The sequence below is a fragment of the Grampus griseus genome, assembly GCF_964374135.1.
Source record: "Grampus griseus genome assembly, chromosome: 6".
NCBI lineage: Eukaryota > Metazoa > Chordata > Mammalia > Artiodactyla > Delphinidae > Grampus > Grampus griseus.
The window spans coordinates 105,141,596-105,160,789 of record NC_139000.1 but is presented as its reverse complement, the minus strand read 5'-3'; the positions used below and the strand labels follow the sequence as shown (position 1 = coordinate 105,160,789).

General features: G+C 37.0%; 1 protein-coding gene across 5 annotated transcripts in view; it reads right to left on the bottom strand.

Annotated features, from left to right (window-relative positions):
• Positions 1 to 19,194, bottom strand: part of HMBOX1 (homeobox containing 1) — a 179,311-nt gene that overhangs the window by 84,576 nt on the left and 75,541 nt on the right. For 4 of the 5 annotated variants that reach the window (XM_082656509.1, XM_082656512.1, XM_082656510.1 and 1 more), the window contains exon 1: positions 9,358 to 9,456. In XM_082656509.1, coding sequence (XP_082512635.1) covers positions 9,358 to 9,404 — 47 coding nt within the window. In that variant the 5' untranslated portion in view covers positions 9,405 to 9,456. Of the gene's footprint in view, positions 1 to 9,357; positions 9,457 to 11,093; positions 11,174 to 19,194 lie in introns of those variants that run through there. The other variant, XM_082656511.1, reaches the window with a different exon arrangement.

Below are 19,194 nucleotides of genomic sequence, written 5' to 3'. Positions count from 1 at the left end.
AAATCCAAAGCTGAGCCCCTGGGAACTGTGAGAACAAAGAAGAGAAAGGGAAATCTCTCCCAGCAGCCTCAGGAGCAGCGGATTAAAGCTCTACAATCAACTTGATATACCCTGCATCTGTGGAATACCTGAATAGACAACGAATCATCCCAAATTAAGGAGCCCTGTGGATGAAAGGCTCTTGGGGCTGCAGCCAGGAGTCAGTGCTGTGCCTCTGAGGTGGGAGAGCCAACTTCAGGACACTGGTCCACAAGAGGCCTCCCAGCTGCACATAATATCAAACAGCAAAAATCTCCGAGAGATCTCCATCTCAACGCCAGCACCCAGCTTCACTCAACGACCAGCAAGCTACAGTGCTGGACATCCTATGCCAAACAACTAGCAAGACAGGAAAACAACCCCACCCATTAGCAGAGAGGCTGCCCCAAATCATAATAAGTCTACAGACACCCCAAAACACACCACCAGACGTGGACCTGCCCACCAGAAAGACAAGATCCAGCCTCATCCACCAGAACACAGGCACTAGTACCCTCCACCAGGAAGCCTACACAACCCACTGAACCTACCTTAGCCACTGGGGACAGACACAAAAAACAACAGGAACTACGAACCTTCAGCCTGCAAAAAAGGAGACCCCAAACACAGTAAGATAAGCAAAATGAAAAGACAGAAAAACACACAGCAGATGAAGGAGCAAGATAAAAACCCACCAGACCTAACAAATGAAGAGGAAATAGGCAGTCTACCTGAAAAAGAATTCAGAATAATGATAGTAAGGTTGATCCAAAATCTTGGAGATAGAATGGACAATAGAATGGACAAAATGCAAGAATCAGTTAACAAGGACCTAGAAGAACTAAAGATGAAACAAGCAATGATGAACAACACAATAAATGAAATTAAAAGTACTCTAGATGGGATCAATAGCAGAATAACTGAGGCAGAAGAACGGATAAGTGACCTGGAAGATAAAATAGTGGAAATAACTACTGCAGAGCAGAATAAAGAAAAAAGAATGAAAAGAACTGAGGACAGTCTCAGAGACCTCTGGGACAACATTAAACGCACCAACATTCGAATTATAGGGGTTCCAGAAGAAGAAGAGAAAAAGAAAGGGACTGAGAAAATATTTGAAGAGATTGTAGTTGAAAACTTCCCTAATATGGGAAAGGAAATAGTTAATCAAGTCCAGGAAGCACAGAGAGTCCCATACAGGATAAATCCAAGGAGAAATACGCCAAGACACATATTAATCAAACTGTCAAAAATTAAATACAAAGAAAACATATTAAAAGCAGCAAGGGAAAAACAACAAATAACACACAAGGGAATCCCCATAAGGTTAACAGCTGATCTTTCAGCAGAAACTCTGCAAGCCAGAAGGGACTGGCAGGACATATTTAAAGTGATGAAGGACAAAAACCTGCAACCAAGATTACTCTACCCAGCAAGGTTCTCATTCAGATTTGATGGAGAAATTAAAACCTTTACAGACAAGCAAAAGCTGAGAGAATTCAGCACCACCAAACCAGCTCTACAACAACTGCTAAAGGAACTTCTCTAGGCAAGAAACACAAGAGAAGGAAAAGACCTACAATAACAAACCCAAAACAATTAAGAAAATGGGAATGGGAACACACATACCGATAATTACCTTGAATGTAAATGGACTAAATGCTCCCACCAAAAGACACAGATTGGCCGAATGGATACAAAAACAAGACCCATATATTTGCTGTATAGAAGAGACCCACTTCAGACCTAGAGACACATACAGACTGAAAGTAAGGGGATGGAAAAAGGTATTTCATGCAAATGGAAACCAAAAGAAAGCTGGAGTAGCAATTCTCATATCAGACAAAATACACTTTAAAACAAAGACTATTAGAAGAGACAAAGAAGGACACTACATAATGATCAAGGGATCGATCCAAGAGGAAGATATAACAATTGTAAATATTTATGCACCCAACATAGGTGCACCTCAATACATAAGGCAAATACTGACAACCATAAAAGGGGAAATCGACAGTAACACATTCATAGTAGGGGACTTTAACACCCCACTTTCACCAATGGACAGATCATCCAAAATGAAAATAAATAAGGAAACACAAGCTTTAAATGATACATTAAACGAGATGGAGTTAATTGATATTTATAGGACATTCCATCCAAAAACAACAGAATACACATTTTTCTCAAGTGCTCATGGAACATTCTCCAGGATAGATCATATCTTGGGTCACAAATCAAGCCTTGGTAAATTTAAGAAAATTGAAATTGTATCAAGTATCTTTTCCGACCACAACGCTATGAGACTCGATATCAATTACAGGAGAAGATCTGTAAAAAATACAAACACATGGAGGCTAAACAATACACTACTTAATAACGAAGTGATCACTGACGAAATCAAAGAGGAAATCAAAAAATACCTAGAAACAAATGACAATGGAGACACGACGACTCAAAATCTATGGGATGCAGCAAAAGCAGTTCTAAGAGGGAAGTTTATAGCAATACAATCTTACCTTAAGAAACAGGAAACATCTCGAATAAACAACCTAACCTTGCACCTAAAGCAATTAGAGAAAGAAGAACAAAAAAACCCCAAAGTTATCAGGAGGAAAGAAATCATAAAAATCAGATCTGAAATAAATAAAAAAGAAATGAAGGAAACGATAGCAAAGATCAATAAAACTAAAAGCTGGTTCTTTGAAAGGATAAACAAAATTGATAAACCATTAGCCAGACTCATCAAGAAAAAAAGGGAGAAGACTCAAATCAATAGAATTAGAAATGAAAAAGGAGAAGTAACAACTGACACTGCAGAAATACAAAAGATCATGAGAGATTACTACAAGCAACTCTATGCCAATAAAATGGACAACCTGGAAGAAATGGACAAATTCTTAGAAAGGCACAACCTGCCAAGACTGAATCAGGAAGAAATAGAAAATATGAACAGACCAATCACAAGCACTGAAATTGAAACTGTGATTAAAAATCTTCCAACAAGCAAAAGCCCAGGACCAGATGGCTTCACAGGCGAATTCTATCAAACATTTAGAGAAGAGCTATCACCTATCCTTCTCAGACTCTTCCAAAATATAGCAGAGGGAGGAACACTCCCCAACTCATTCTACGAGGCCACCATCACCCTGATACCAAAACCAGACAAGGATGTCACAAAGAAAGAAAACTACAGGCCAATATCACTGATGAACATAGATGCAAAGATCCTCAACAAAATACTAGCAAACAGAATCCAACAGCACATTAAACGGATCATACACCATGATCAAGTGGGGTTTATTCCAGGAATGCAAGGATTCTTCAATATACGCAAATCAATCAACGTGATACACCATATTAACAAATTGAAGGAGAAAAACCATATGATCATCTCAATAGATGCAGAGAAAGCTTTTGACAAAATTCAACACCCATTTATGATAAAAACCCTGCAGAAAGTAGGCATAGAGGGAACTTTCCTCAACATAATAAAGGCCATATATGACAAACCCACAGCCAACATCGTCCTCAATGGTGAAAAACTGAAAGCATTTCCACTAAGATCAGGAACAAGACAAGGTTGCCCACTCTCACCACTCTTATTCAACATAGTTTTGGAAGTTTTAGCCACAGCAATCAGAGAAGAAAAGGAAATAAAAGGAATCCAAATCGGAAAAGAAGAAGTAAAGCTGTCACTGTTTGCAGATGACATGATACTATACATAGAGAATCCTAAGGATGCTACCAGAAAACTACTAGAGCTAATCAATGAATTTGGTAAAGTAGCAGGATACAAAATTAATGCACAGAAATCTCTGGCATTCCTATACACTAAGGATGAAAAATCTGAAAGTGAAATCAAGAAAACACTCCCATTTACCATTGCAACAAAAAGAATAAAATACCTAGGAATAAACCTACCTAAGGAGACAAAAGACCTGTATGCAGAAAATTATAAGACACTGATGAAAGAAATTAAAGATGATACAAATAGATGGAGAGATATACCATGTTCTTGGATTGGAAGAATCAACATTGTGAAAATGACTCTACTACCCAAAGCAATCTACAGATTCAATGCAATCCCTATGAAACTACCACTGGCATTTTTCACAGAACTAGAACAAAAAATTTCACAATTTGTATGGAAACACAAAAGACCCCGAATAGCCAAAGCAATCTTGAGAACGAAAAATGGAGCTGGAGGAATCAGGCTTCCTGACTTCAGACTATACTACAAAGCTACAGTAATCAAGACAGTATGGTACTGGCACAAAAACAGAAATAAAGATCAATGGAACAGGATAGAAAGCCCAGAGATAAACCCACGCACATATGGTCACCTTATCTTTGACAAAGGAGGCAGAAATGTACAGTGGAGAAAGGACAGCCTATTCAATAAGTGGTGCTGGGAAAACTGGACAGCTACATGTAAAAGTATGAGATTAGATCACTCCCTAACACCATACACAAAAATAAGCTCAAAATGGATTAAAGACCTAAATGTAAGGACAGAAACTATCAAACTCTTAGAGGAAAACATAGGCAGAACACTCTATGACATAAATCACAGCAAGGTCCTTTTTGACCCACCTCCTAGAGAAATGGAAATAAAAACAAAAGTAAACAAATGGGACCTAATGAAACTTAAAAGCTTTTGCGCAGCAAAGGAAACCATAAAGAAGACCAAAAGACAACCCTCAGAATGGGAGAAAATATTTGCAAATGAAGCAACTGACAAAGGATTAATCTCCAAAATTTATAAGCAGCTCATGCAGCTTAATAACAAAAAAACAAACAACCCAATCCAAAAATGGGCAGAAGACCTAAATAGACATTTCTCCAAAGAAGATATACAGAGTGCCAACAAACACATGAAAGAATGCTCAACATCACTAATCATTAGAGAAATGCAAATCAAAACTACAATGAGATATCATCTCACACCAGTCAGAATGGCCATCATCAAAAAATCTAGAAACAATAAATGCTGGAGAGGGTGTGGAGAAAAGGGAACCCTCTTACACTGTTGGTGGGAATGTAAATTGATACAGCCACTGTGGAGAACAGTATGGAGGTTCCTTAAAAAGCTACAAATAGAACTACCATATGACCCAGCAATCCCACTACTGGGCATATACCCTGAGAAAACCAAAATTCAAAAAGAGTCATGTACCAAAATGTTCATTGCAGCTCTATTTACAATAGCCCAGAGATGGAAACAACCTAAGTGTCCATCATCGGATGAATGGATAAAGAAGATGTGGCACATATATACAATGGAATATTACTCAGCCATAAAAAGAGACGAAATTGAGCTATTTGTAATGAGGTGGATAGACCTAGAGTCTGTCATACAGAGTGAAGTAAGTCAGAAAGAGAGAGACAAATACCGTATGCTAACACATATATATGGAATTTAAGAAAAAAAAAATGTCATGAAAAACCTAGGGGTGAAACAGGAATAAAGACACAGACTTACTAGAGAATGGACTTGAGGCTATGGGGAGGGGGAAGGGTAAACGGTGACAAAGCGATAAAGAGGCATGGACATATATACACTACCAAACGTAAGGTAGATAGCTAGTGGGAAGCAGCCACGTAGCACAGGGAGATCAGCTCGGTGCTTTGTGACCGCCTGGAGGGGTGGGATAGGGAGGGTGGGAGGGAGGGAGACGCAAGCGGGAAGAGATATGGGAACATATGTATATATATAACTGATTCATTTTGTTGTGAAGCTGAAACTAACATACCATTGTAAAGCAATTATACTCCAATAAAGATGTTTAAAAAAAAAAAATAAGCAGGCAGAAATCTATAATTTTTATGTGAAACAGTTCTAGTTTTAGAGACAGGCTCATTAAAAATAAAAACAAACATTTTGTGGACCTAAAATAACATGCTGCAGGTCATTTGTGCCCATGGGCCACAGTATCTGCCTTATACCTATAAACATTTTCTTTTGCCCTCTTCCAATATTTTTTTTTTTTATTTGCCCTCTTCCAACATTTTCTTTTGCCCTCTTCATTTGTGACAAGCTATTCATCATAAAAGTTCTGTTTTCATGACAATTACATTCTTTCCTGATTGCCTAGTTTTTTTCCTTCAAGGTTTTATAATGTAAAATTTTAAACACAGAGAAAAGTTGAAATAAATTTACAGTGAATGCCCATACACTAACGACCTAGATTTTACCATTAACATTTTACTTGCTTTACTACATATCCATCCATTCCTTTATGCATCCATCCCTCTATTCATCTCATCTTTTGATGCATTTCAAAATCAGTTACAGACATCTGTACACTTCCCCCTAAATACTTCCACATGTATATCATTAATTAGAGCTCAGTATTTGTTCAGGTATTTTTTCTCTTGAAGTAAAATTTAGATAAAATATGAAAATCTTATGTTTACCATCTATGAGTTCTGAGAAGTACATCCACCTGTGAAATTCAAACCCCTATGAAGTTACAGAATATTACCATCACCCCAGGACGTTCCCTCATGCCCCTTCCTGGTCAGTCCCTGTCCTCTTCCCTCAGAGGCAATCACTGCTCAGATTTTTTTCCCATGACAGATTAGTTTTGTCTGTTCCAGAACCTCATCTAAATGGAACTTCTATGTACTCTTTTGTGTAAGGCTTCTTTCAGTATAAAGTTTTTGAGATTCATCTGCAATGTTGTATGTATCAGCAGTTTGTTCCTTTTTATTACTGAATAGTACTTCATTGTAGGAATATACCACAGTTTTGTTTAGCCATTCTATTTCGGACACCTGGACGGCTGCCAATTATTAGCTATTCTAAATCTTTGGCAATTACAACTGTACTCTGCTAATTTTCTTGTTAGCTTCATATACCACCCTCTCCCCCACACCCCCCATAACATACCATCAGCTAGTTGGGAGAGAGAGAAAAAAAAAAAACTTTCAACCAGAGTAACTCATTTACTTTTTCTCCTAACTGATGTCAAAAGAACCCTGCTTATTAACACAAATGCTCTATTATTAAAATGCTATGCAGTGTTGGTAATGTTCTGTTCTATGCTAGTTACATTACATAGGTACATTAGCTGTGAACATTCACCAAGTTGTACACTACTGATTTGTACATTTTTCAGTAGGTATACTACATTCAAAATTTGTTGAAAAAGCTGTGTAAACATTTTCCTAATGGCTTATAAGAGACACTTGACACTTCAGTTTCTATCTTAACCCTCAGCCCTTGGTCCTTTCTATCAAGTGCTTAGTAACACATTAATTCTTAATCCTAGGAAGTTCTTTTTAAAAGTAGCTGCCAAGGGCTCCCCTGGTGGCGCAGTGGTTCGGAGTCCGTCTGCCAATGCGGGGGACGCGGGTTCATGCCCTGGTCCGGGAGGATCCCGCGTGCCGCGGAGCGACTGGGCCCGTGAGCCATGGCCGCTGGGCCTGCGCGTCCGGAGCCTGTGCTCCGCGGCAGGAGGGGCCACAGCGGTGAAAGGCCCGCGTACCGCAAAAATATAAAAAATAAAAAAATTTTTTAAAGTAGCTGCCAAATCCCTTTAGTAATCCAAATAATTTACCTCTTAACTTAATGATTTGGTAAATTCAGGTTTCTGTACGTTATTCTTTGCTCTTGAAAATGGAGTTGTCCATTGCTAACTTCATGCTTTGAAGGTCTTCATACTTTCAAAATTCACCATAAACTGACCTTGTTTAGATACGAGATTTCAAGGACTGTTTTATTATACAGACAAAAAAAATCAATTATGATATTTTCCTATCCCATTTATATCAGAGCAGATAGAATTCTGTATATAATTCTTCAAACGTTTCTCTGTATGGAACAGCACTCTGTATATATTAGCATAAAACTAAAATAAATTACAAGAATTTAACCTGTTAACTGAAAAGTATCCATCCTAAAGCTTATATTACAACTACCAGAACTAAAGATTCCACAGTATCTGAAGCAATGTAATATTATGTTATTTCAGATTCCTTGACTATGGGAAACATTTTTAATCCAAAGTCATAAAAGGATATAACAGAAGGCACCTATTATTTTGTCTGCACAGAATGCCTCATTGTTTCCAATCACATGTTCTTGGGGATGTCACTCAAAATACCCTACCTTCTGGCCAACAGCGTGGGCACACAAGGAAACCAAGCCTTGTTCTCCTCAAAATATTCAGGTTAGAGTAGAAGGAAGATGCACAGTCACTGTAACTGTGCTCAGCTGTGGGAAGATGTTAGTCTGGTATATTCCTCACCATGCAGAAGAAGCTAGTTTGTAGGAAACTAAAGCAGGCATACTAAGAAATGCAGAGCAAAGGGGAAAGTTCTACAGTGTTCATATCCCTTGTTCTAGTCATTCCTAAGCCCCTACCTCATCCCTGCTCTTCTTCCCCACCAGGGGTTGAACCCGTGCCCCCTGCAGTGGAAGCGCAGAGTCTTAACCACTGGACCACCACGGAAGTCCACTCCTGCTCTTCTTGCTATATTGTTATGTAAGAGCATAAACTTCCCTTTATGCTTCACCTTGTTTAAATTAGATGTCTGTGCCTTGCACCAAGAGAGGTCCCTAATACAAAGATATACCTTAAGTAAAAAGATCTACAATTGCTAGAATAAAATGTATGACTCCTATAGAGCAGAATGATAGTGGCATAATGAGCAGGATCAAATCATGCATATGACACTGAAGGTACAATATTTTACTGAGAAAATGCCAAGATTAGAAGCTTTCTTGGATATTGAGAACAATATTCCAGTGGCATTAACATAAACAAGGTACACATTCTGTCATTTTCGAATTTTATTTCTTATAATTCACCTAGTTTAAGCACATAATCATGAAATTATGGCTAAAATGACCTACAAAGGTCATCTAAGTCCATGATACCAGCAATTCTTTTATAACAGAAAAAGATAACATGTAAGAACTGAATTAATTTTCCTATGTAGCAGAAGAACTGTTCACAGGATAAGGAACATCTTTCACTTCAAATTACTAATCTGAATGCAGACTCAGGCCAACAGTAATTGAAAATGATGTGAGAAGAATTTTGACACTGTAATAACACAGACAATGTCTGAAGCATAAAAGAACAATTAAATTCAGGAATTATGCCTCAGTTCATAAACTGACATTCTAAAAGACCATACTACTAGACCATAAGAGTAAACGTATTTTACAATAAATTTTACCCCACTTGGATATGTAAACCCTTCTTGGATAAGGCCCGAGGTCCAGAACATACTTTCTTAAACTAAATCCTATAATCATGAAGGTTAAAGCATTCACAAATGATTAATCTTGAAATCATATGTGCAAATATGACACAACTACCTTACCTGTAAATCATCAACAGATAATAAGACCTTATTGGATAACACAGCATTTTCTTCAGCTTGACTGCTGTCTTTATCTTTTTATCTAGAATGACTAGGCAAAATATGGTCTAGTCATGTATTAGTTTTGTTTGTCATACATGGTATTTATTCCATGATGATTTAACACATTATTGCATCAGTCATAATATTAACCAACTAAAGACGTACTAAGGCCCTTCTTACTATTTATGGCACATTACACACACAATTATTATTACCATCAAAGGAGAGGCAATTTTAAAGTAAGAAAATGACAAGAGTGAGAATAAGTAAGAAATGAAGATTTGCTGGGGATTGAGCTTCACAGTATGGTAAAATGATTCTATAATTCAAACCAATGGCAGAACTGACTAACGCAGAGAAGAGAGACTATGACTACAGATAATAGTATAAAAATGTTCTTTTCATAATAAAAAGATTTTGAGAAAAATAAGATTATATTCAATTTACAATCATACTTTAATAGCTATTTTTAAATTACCACTAATTAAGGTTGAGATTTTTAAATTACAGCCACCTTATACACATTTGGGAAAATAAAATCCTAGTGTTGATAAAAACATGTAAGTTTACAGAGGGAGATATAAATTAGGTGTGCAATCAGAGAACAGGAGACCATTTAGACAAAAATCATTCAACTAACACTTATTGAGTGACCCCTATGTGTCAGACCATGTACAAGGCAGAGAGGATGCAACAAGGAACAAATTAGGCAAAAATTCCTGGCCTCATGATGCTTAATTACATTCTAATGGCTATAGAAAATAGCCATTAACAAATAAATTGTATTTTTTAAAAAAGGGAAACTCAGGCCCAAAGCAAACACAGTGCCTTCCCTTTCCCAAGGACACAGCTACTTAGCAGCAACTCAGGCTACAGTTCACACCACCTGGCCTATTCCAGAGACTTTTAGATATATGATAAAGCCAATGAGAGAAGAAAAAAGTTTAACAAAAAACCTAAATAACAAGGAAAATCTATCTTAATGTCTACTTACTGGATTATAGAACTGTCAACCAAAACAGAAGGAATTTAATTGAAATATTGGTTGACCCAAATTTTAGAAAATGCTTACGCTAAAGGCACTCTGCACTAGACTCTAAAGATGTACTTAATGAGCTAATAGATACTTTATCTACTCTAGAATACTTTTATTCAGAGGCCTATTTAATATGAACTAGTGGTTACAGCTCATGTCCTAGCACAAAAAAAACTCTCTACATAATACCACCATCCAATTTGTATTTTTTGCCAGACTCCAAAGAAAGTCTACCAGCTACATTAGCTAATAGACTTAACTACATTATCATCCCCAGTAGGTAAAGAAAATGGCTAAGGTGTTTAGTAGTTTGCATACAAAAGGCAGCATTAAGGTAGCATTCTTCCAATATTCTGCTTGTCACAAGGTATTTAATACCAGCCATCTGTTTCACAAATTTCTAGGCTATTAAGCAGTTTAAAATTATATGTAATTTTATGTTCAATCGAAAATTAATGTTAGACTTCAAACTTGAAACAGAAATGGTAAAAGAGAAAGTTGATAGATTTGAAAATTCATTCCTTACCACATAACTATGAAAAAATTCTTTCAGCTCTACAAACGCCTGCTGTCATTTGTGGATCATAATCATAATGATTTTTAAATTTTATTAAAACAATTGAGAGGATGAAAATTAAGAGAAGAATTAGATACTTACACCACTGGAAAGGAACTGAGCATACTTTACATGAGGTGAATCAATATCTTTTCTAGAGATGATCAGCGTTATTTACCATTCTGTGGAATAAAGACAGAAAATTCAGAAATAGTTTTTAATCAAGTATTGAACAAAAATTTTAATTACATACTTAAGGATTAACAGTTAACATCGGATACTCATGATTTTAAAATTATTTTGTAATTCTGCAAGGAAACATTGGTTTGAAGGAAAATTTTAAAAATAGAAAAATGCTTTTGATAGCTTTCAAAATCATTCACTTGGAAAAAGTAATGAAAATCATACCCCTGAAGCTTAATCTGTTACCAGACACCACTGAGGGAAACAGGTTTAAACATGCAATGGAATATATATATATACACACACTGTAGTGACATTCAAGATAATTTGTTGATAATAACATCAATGCGTTTATGTAGAATCCTATAAACAAAAAACCACACCACAGCATGATTGCAGCTAACAGTCTTAACTGTGGGGTAAATCCTGGGGTCTAGTTCCAAGTCTATTACTTATTTTACTGCTAGCCAAATCTTCAGTGACTGAATTTCTCTAAGTCTCAATCTCTGCATCTATAAAACAGGGATAATAGATAACTACTTCAAAACGCTACAAGAATTTAAAACATTTTTTAAATGGTGGTGATGAAGCACTTCACAAACTATCAAGTAGCAGAGACTATTAATACCAGTTTAAAAAAGACACCAATACCCATGTCGATTCCTGAACAGAGTGTAAGTTAATAATGGAGTGAGTCTAGTACTTCTATCTTCTGATTAGCATTCTACTGCTTTATTCAGCATTCAGACACTGTGACCCCTTTCAATTCAGACATAGATCTGAACAAAAAGTGAAATCTACCATTCACAGTTTAGGAGCTAAAGATCATGTATTACTGACTGAACTTATTAGCACTTTCAAACCATAATCTATAGAGGCAGCTATTTCCATGAACTCAAAGTTAATATTATAAATTAGACAAAAGTTAAAAATGTTGATGTCAAAAACTCTCTCATTAAAATACACATTCAGCACTGAATTATATAAAGCAAGACCAAAGTGTCTAACAGTGACTAATGATATATGTGAAATATACAGGGTAAAGTTAGAAATCTTTCATATTTCATATCCTAAATTGTAGCTTTAATGAAGTTCCTGCTGTAGTTAATTTTATTGCTGACTTAAGAAACACTGGTCCTAAAAGGTAGATATAAAATACAAAGAAAATCTACTGAAAATATTGTTGATTACATTTCCTAGACAAAATAGCAACACCAAGCCACAAAACTGATTACTGGTCAATACACGTTTTTTCCACTCTTGCTCAAATGCAGTTAAAATATACTAAGTATTTACTTGCCCTGACATAGGCACAAGGTCATAATATGAGTAAGATATGGTCCCAGCAGTGTAGAACCTTATTAAACTATGCGGAAGGGTCAAATAAAAATCACACACACACACATCCTTCTAATAAAAGGCATAATGTGATAAGTCTAAAATTTCAAGGTCTATGAGAATAACAATTTAGAAATTAATTTAGGTCACAGAGAACTGGGAAGACTTCTTCAAGTGAGATCTCAGCTGTTATCTGAAGTTTAGAATAAGACTTCCACCAAACCAAAATGTGAAGGGAGGTTAGAATCAGTGGAGGAAAGAATCAGGGAGAAGGAACAATTAAAAGAGATTATGAAGGATGATTAGGGAATAAGTAGACCTGTGTTGTTGGCCTTTAACATGTATGTATGAGAAGACAGGTAGAAAGGGAGGACTTCAACTATCTATGGAGGGCTGGTAAATGCCTTGCAGTAACTCTGACCTTTATTCTGTAAGAATGCGAATGATGCTACAGCTGAATCAGACAATCTAGGAAGTAAATCACCAAAGACCCTCATTTCACAGATAAGGAAACTGAGATTAAGACACTGATACAGACCTGTATAACTGCAAATCACTGAATTCATGTCATTTATATTTCAGATATAAATGGGCTAAAAATATTCTATAAAAATAAAATATTCTAAAAACAGAAGACCAAGCAAGCATGGTGCTATGAGTTCTCTACTCTCAGGTTCAACGTCACAGAGCCCTCCTAGCATAGGATACAGATTTTTTTTAAACTGACAGATTAAAAATGTATATTAAAATCACACCCATTAGAATGGCTATAATCAAGAAACAGAAAATAACAAGGATTGGCACAGATGTGGATAAAATAAAAGCTTTGCGTGCTGCCGATGAAAATGTGTAATGGTGGTGCCACTATGGAAAATACAATAGTATGGCAGTTCCTCAAAACAATTAAACACAGATTACCATAAGATCCGCAGTTCTACTTCTGGGTGTATACCCAGAAGAAGTGAAAGCAGGGACTCGAAAATATATTTGTACACCCAAGTTTATAGCAGCATATTCACAAAAGCCAAAAGGTGGAAACAAACTCAAATGTCCATCGATGGATGAATGGCTAAACAAAATGTGGTACACACATAACATATAAGGGAATATTATTCAGCCTTAAAAAACAAGGAAATTCTGACATAGTAACACGGATGAACCCTGAAGGCATTACACTAAGTGAAACAAGACAGTCACAAAAGGTCAAATACTGTATAATTCCACTTTTAAGAGGTATTTAGAGTCATCAAATTCAAATAGAAAGTAGAATGGTGCTTGAATGGGGCTGTGGAAGGGGGAGTTATTGTTTAATGGTACAAAGTTTCAGTTTGGGAAGATGAAAAAGTTCTAGAGATGGATGACAGTGATGGTTGTACAACAATGTTTACTGTGCTTAATGTCACTGAACTGTATGCTTAAAAATGGTTAAAATGGTAAATTTTATATTATGTATATTTTATTACTGCAAAAAGTAGAGTATTACAATGAAAGAAAATGTACATTAAAAGGTATCAGGGATAAAAGTTCAAGGATGCTGAATCATATTTAAGCACCCAGCTATAAAAAGCAAGTAAGTTATAAAAGATAAAAAATCAGCTCCTCATTGGACTTCTAATCTGTTATACTTTAAAAAAAGAGAAAGAAAGAGTTGAATAACATTCACAGGGGACAAGGAGAAAAGAATTCCATACCAACAAAACTTACACTTTGATATATGAAAAAAATTGCAAATATGCAAGAATTGAGAGAGTATATTTTCTCAGTTACCCCAACTGAGAAAAATAATTGAGAAAGGGTTCTAAATAAGAAAAAATAAACCAGAATAGAGACATGGTAACAGGGAAGATGATGAGAAAGGGTAATATAAGCAACGAATCTTTCAGTTTATATCATGTAATATACATTTAGATAATAACCGAATATCTAAGAATGTATAACTTACATGATAAATAAGGACTCTTGAAACAAAGGACTTTATCCCCAAAGAAATTTTAATAGATATCTATTCAAGATGTACTAAACAATCTATTCAAAATAAAAGAGTTGTAGGCAGGGTAGATGGAGGGAGGCAGAAGTAAAAGTACTCCCAAGATCTGAAAGAAGAGAACGAGGGGAAAACAGAAGAGAGGCAGAAAATAAAAGTACTCTAAAGGTCTCATCTTTTCATGGTCAAGAAGACACCTGGGAGAAAAATGCGCATCTTTTTGGGGAAAATAGTATTTTGTTTTAATTTATTTTGTTCTCTGCAAAAAATGCAGAGAAACATGTATCAATCAAGGCATAATTTCAAGGTCAAAAGTATTGAGTGGGGACTTCCCTGGTGGCACAGTGGGTAGGAATCCACCTGCCAATGCAGGGGACACGGGTTCGAGCCCTGGTCTGGGAAGATCCCACATGCCACGGAGCAACTAAGCCCGTGTGCCACAACTACTAAGCCTGCACTCTAGAGCCCGCGAGCCACACCTACTGAGCCTGCGCACCTAGAGCCTGTGCTCCGCAACAACAGAAGCCACTGCAGTGAGAAGCCTGTACACCGAAACAAAGAGTAGCCCCTGCTTGCTGCAACTACAGAAAGCCCATGAGCAGCAATGAGGACCCAACGCAGCCAAATACATAAATTAATTAAATAAATTTGAGTTAAAAAAAGTATCGAGTAGGATAAAGATTATACAATTGTAAAATATACAGTTTATGACCAATATGAGTTATAAAGTTGTATATACCAAATAACACAGCAGGTAATAAAGCAAAACTTATTAGAGCTTTAATAATTTTATTTTTAAAGATACAAATACACTCACTGATGTGTATAAAATTGATGACTAATAAGGACCTGCTGTATAAAAAATAAATAAAATAAAATTCAAAAATTTTTTAAAAAGCAAAGAAAAAAAAAGATACAAATATACTGAGTTATTTCAGTATACCTTGTAGAAGAGACAAATATAGTTCCAAAAAACAAAAAACAGAAATTATATTAACAATAAACTAATTTCAGAGATACGTAATATAGAAAATTTAGGAAAAGGTACCAAAAATATTTTGTTATAAATGACGAGATGACCTAGATAATCTTTGGATCAAAGAAGAAATCAAAAGAGAAATTATGATCTACATAGTAAGCTACAACATAAAATAGCTATGATTTAATAATCATAATAAAAACCCAGGTGACCTAGCAAAATTTGTATTCAGAAGTAAATTTATGGCCTTCATAGCTTTTAATATTTTTAAAAGGCAGAGGCGGGGGGGAAACCTAGTAAATAAGAAATTAGAAAAAATACAAACTGCATCAAAATGAACTAGGAAGAAAGAACTAAGAGATACTATTTGACATTAATATAAAGTAAAGAAGTTATAGAAAGCATAAATAAGTCCAAAAGCTAGCTCTCTGAAACATGATTAAAGAATCAGAGAGTCTAATAAGGGGGTGAAAAAAAAAAGAGTGAGAGGGAAAACTCACGATAGTCAAAATGAAAAGAGAAATCATAAGTATAGGAGAGAATTAAGAAAATAAGACAGGGCTTCCCTGGTGGCACAGTGGTTGAGAGTCCGCCTGCCGACGCAGGGGACACAGATTCGTGCCCCGGTCCGGGAAGATCCCACATGCCATGAAGCGGCTGGGCCTGTGAGCCACGGCCGCTGAGCCTGCGCGTCCAGAGCCTGTGCTCCACAACGGGAGAGACCACAACAGTGAGAGGCCCGCGTACCGCAAAAAAAAAAAAAAAAGAAAAAGAAAAGAAAATAAGACAAAGCTAAGAAAATACAAATGCAATTTCTTGGCAATTCATTTGAAAACCGAAGAGAAAAATGTTTTCCCAGTAAGACAGAAAATATCAAAATTGACCCAAGAGAAATGAACTGAGTAGAACCAAATAGCACGAATTAAAGGTAATTAAAAATCTACTGAAGGAGGAGGAACTAAGATGGCGGAGTAGAAGGATGTGCTCTCACTCCCTCTTGTGAGAACACGAGAATCACAACTAGCTCCTGGACAATCATCGACAGGAAGACACTGCAACTCACCAAAAAAGATACCCCACATCCAAAGACAAAGGAGAAGCCACAACGAGACGGTACGAGGGGTGCAATCACAGTAAAATCAAATCCCATAACTGCTGGGTGGGTGACTCACAGACTGGAGAACACATACCACAGAAGTCCACCAACTGGAGGAGTGAAGGTTCTGAGCCCCACGTCAGGCTTCCCAACCTGGGGGTCCGGCAACGGGAGGAGGAATTGCTAGAGAACCAGACTTTGAAGCCTAGTAGTATTTCACTACAGGACTTCGACAGGACTGGGGGAAACAGAGACTCCACTCTTGGAGGGCACACACAAAGTAGTGTGCGCATCGGGACCCAGGGAAAGGAGCAGTGTCCCCAGGGGAAGCTGAACCAGCCCTAACTGCTAGTGTTGGAGGGTCTCCTGCAGAGGTGGGGGGTGGCTGTGGCTCGCTGTGGGGACAAGGACACTGACAGCAGAAATTCTGGAAAGTACTCCTTGGCGTGAGCCCTCCCAGAGTCTGTCATTAGCCCCACCAAAGAGCCCAGGTAGGCTCCAGTGTTGGGTTGCCTCAGGCCAAACAACCAACAGGGAGGGAACCGAGCCCCACCCATCAACAGTCAAGCAGATTAAAGTTTTACTGAGCTCTGCGCACCAGAGCAACACCCAGATCTACCCACCATCAGTCCCTCCCATCAGGAAACTTGCTCAAGCCTCTTACATAGCCTAATCCACCAGAGGGCAGACAGCAGAAGCAAGAACTACAATCCTGCAGCCTGTGGAACAAAAACCACATTCACAGAAAGATAGACAAGATGAAAAGACAGAGGGCTATGTACCACATGAAGCAACAAGATAAAGCCCCAGAAAAACAACTAAATGAAGTAGAGATAGGCAACCGTCCAGAAAAAGAATTCAGAATAATGAAAGTGAAGATGATCCAGGACCTCGGAAAAAGAATGGAGGCAAAGATTGAGAAGATGCAAGAAATGTTTGACAAAGACCTAGAAGAATTAAAGAACACACAACAGAGATGAACAATACAATAACTGAAATGAAAACTACACTAGAAGGAATCAATAGCAGAATAACTGAGGCAGAAGAACAGGTAAATGACCTGGAACACAGAATGGTGGAGTTCACTGCTGCGGAACAGAATAAAGAAAAAAGAATGAAAAGAAATGAAGACAGCCTAAGAGACCTCTGGGACAACATTAAATGCAAAAACATTCACATTATAGGCGCCCCAGAAGGAGAAGAGAGAGAGAAAGGACCAGAGAAAATATTTGAAGAGATTATAGTCGAAAACTTCCCTAACATGGGAAAGGAAATAGCTACCCAAGTCCAGGAAGCACAGCGAGTCCCATACAGGATAAATGCAAGGAGAAACACACTGAGACACACAGTAATCAAACTGGCAAAAATTAAAGACAAAGAAAAATTATCGAAGGCAGCAAGGTAAAAACGACAAATAACATACAAGGGAACTCCCATCAGGTTAACAGCTGATTTCTCAGCAGAAACTCTACAAGCCAGAAGGGAGGGGCATGATATACTTAAAGTGATGAAAGGGAAGAACCTACAACCAAGATTACTCTACCCAGCAAGGATCTCATTCCGATTCGATGGAGAAATCAAAAGCTTTACAGACAAGCAAAAGCTAAGAGAATTCAGCACCACCAAACCAGCTCTACAAGAAATGCTAAAGGAACTTTTTTAAGTGGGAAACACAAGAGAAGGACCTACAAAAACAAACCCAAAACAATTAAGAAAATGGTCATAGAAACATACATATCAATAATTACCTTAAACGTGAATGAATTAAATGCTCCAACCAAAAGACACAGGCTTGCTGAATGGATACAAAAACAAGACCCATATATATGCTGTCTACAAGAGACCCACTACACACCTAGCGACATATACAGACTGAAAGTGAGGGGATGGAAAAAGATATACCATGCAAATGGAAATCAAAAGAAAGCTGGAGTAGCAATACTCGTATGAGATAAAATAGACTTTAAAATAAAGAATGTTACAAGAGACAAGAACGGACACTACATAATGATCAAGAGATCAATCCAAGAAGAAGATATAACCATTATAAATATATATGCACCCAACATAGGAGCACCTCAGTACATAAGGCAACCACTAACAGCTATAAAAGAGGAAATCGACAGTAACACAATAATAGTGGGGGACTTTAACACCTCACTTACACCAATGGACAGATCATCCAAAATGAAAATAAATAAGGAAACAGAAGCTTTAAATGACACAATAGACCAGATAGATTTAATTGATATTTATAGGACATTCCATCCAAAAACAGCAGATTACACTTTCTTCTCAAGTGCGCACAGAACATTCTCCAGGACAGATCACATCTTGGGTCACAAATCAAGCCTCAGTAAATTTAAGAAAACTGAAATCATATCAAGCATCTTTTCTGACCACAACGCTATGAGATTAGAAATGAATTACAGGGAAAAAAACGTAAAAAACAGAAACACATGGAGGCTAAACAATATGTTACTAAATAACCAAGAGATCACTGAAGAAATCAAAGAGGAAATCACAAAATACCTAGAGACAAATGACAATGAAAACACAACGATCCAACATTTATGGGATGCAGCAAAAGCAGTTCTACGAGAGAAGTTTATAGCTATACAAG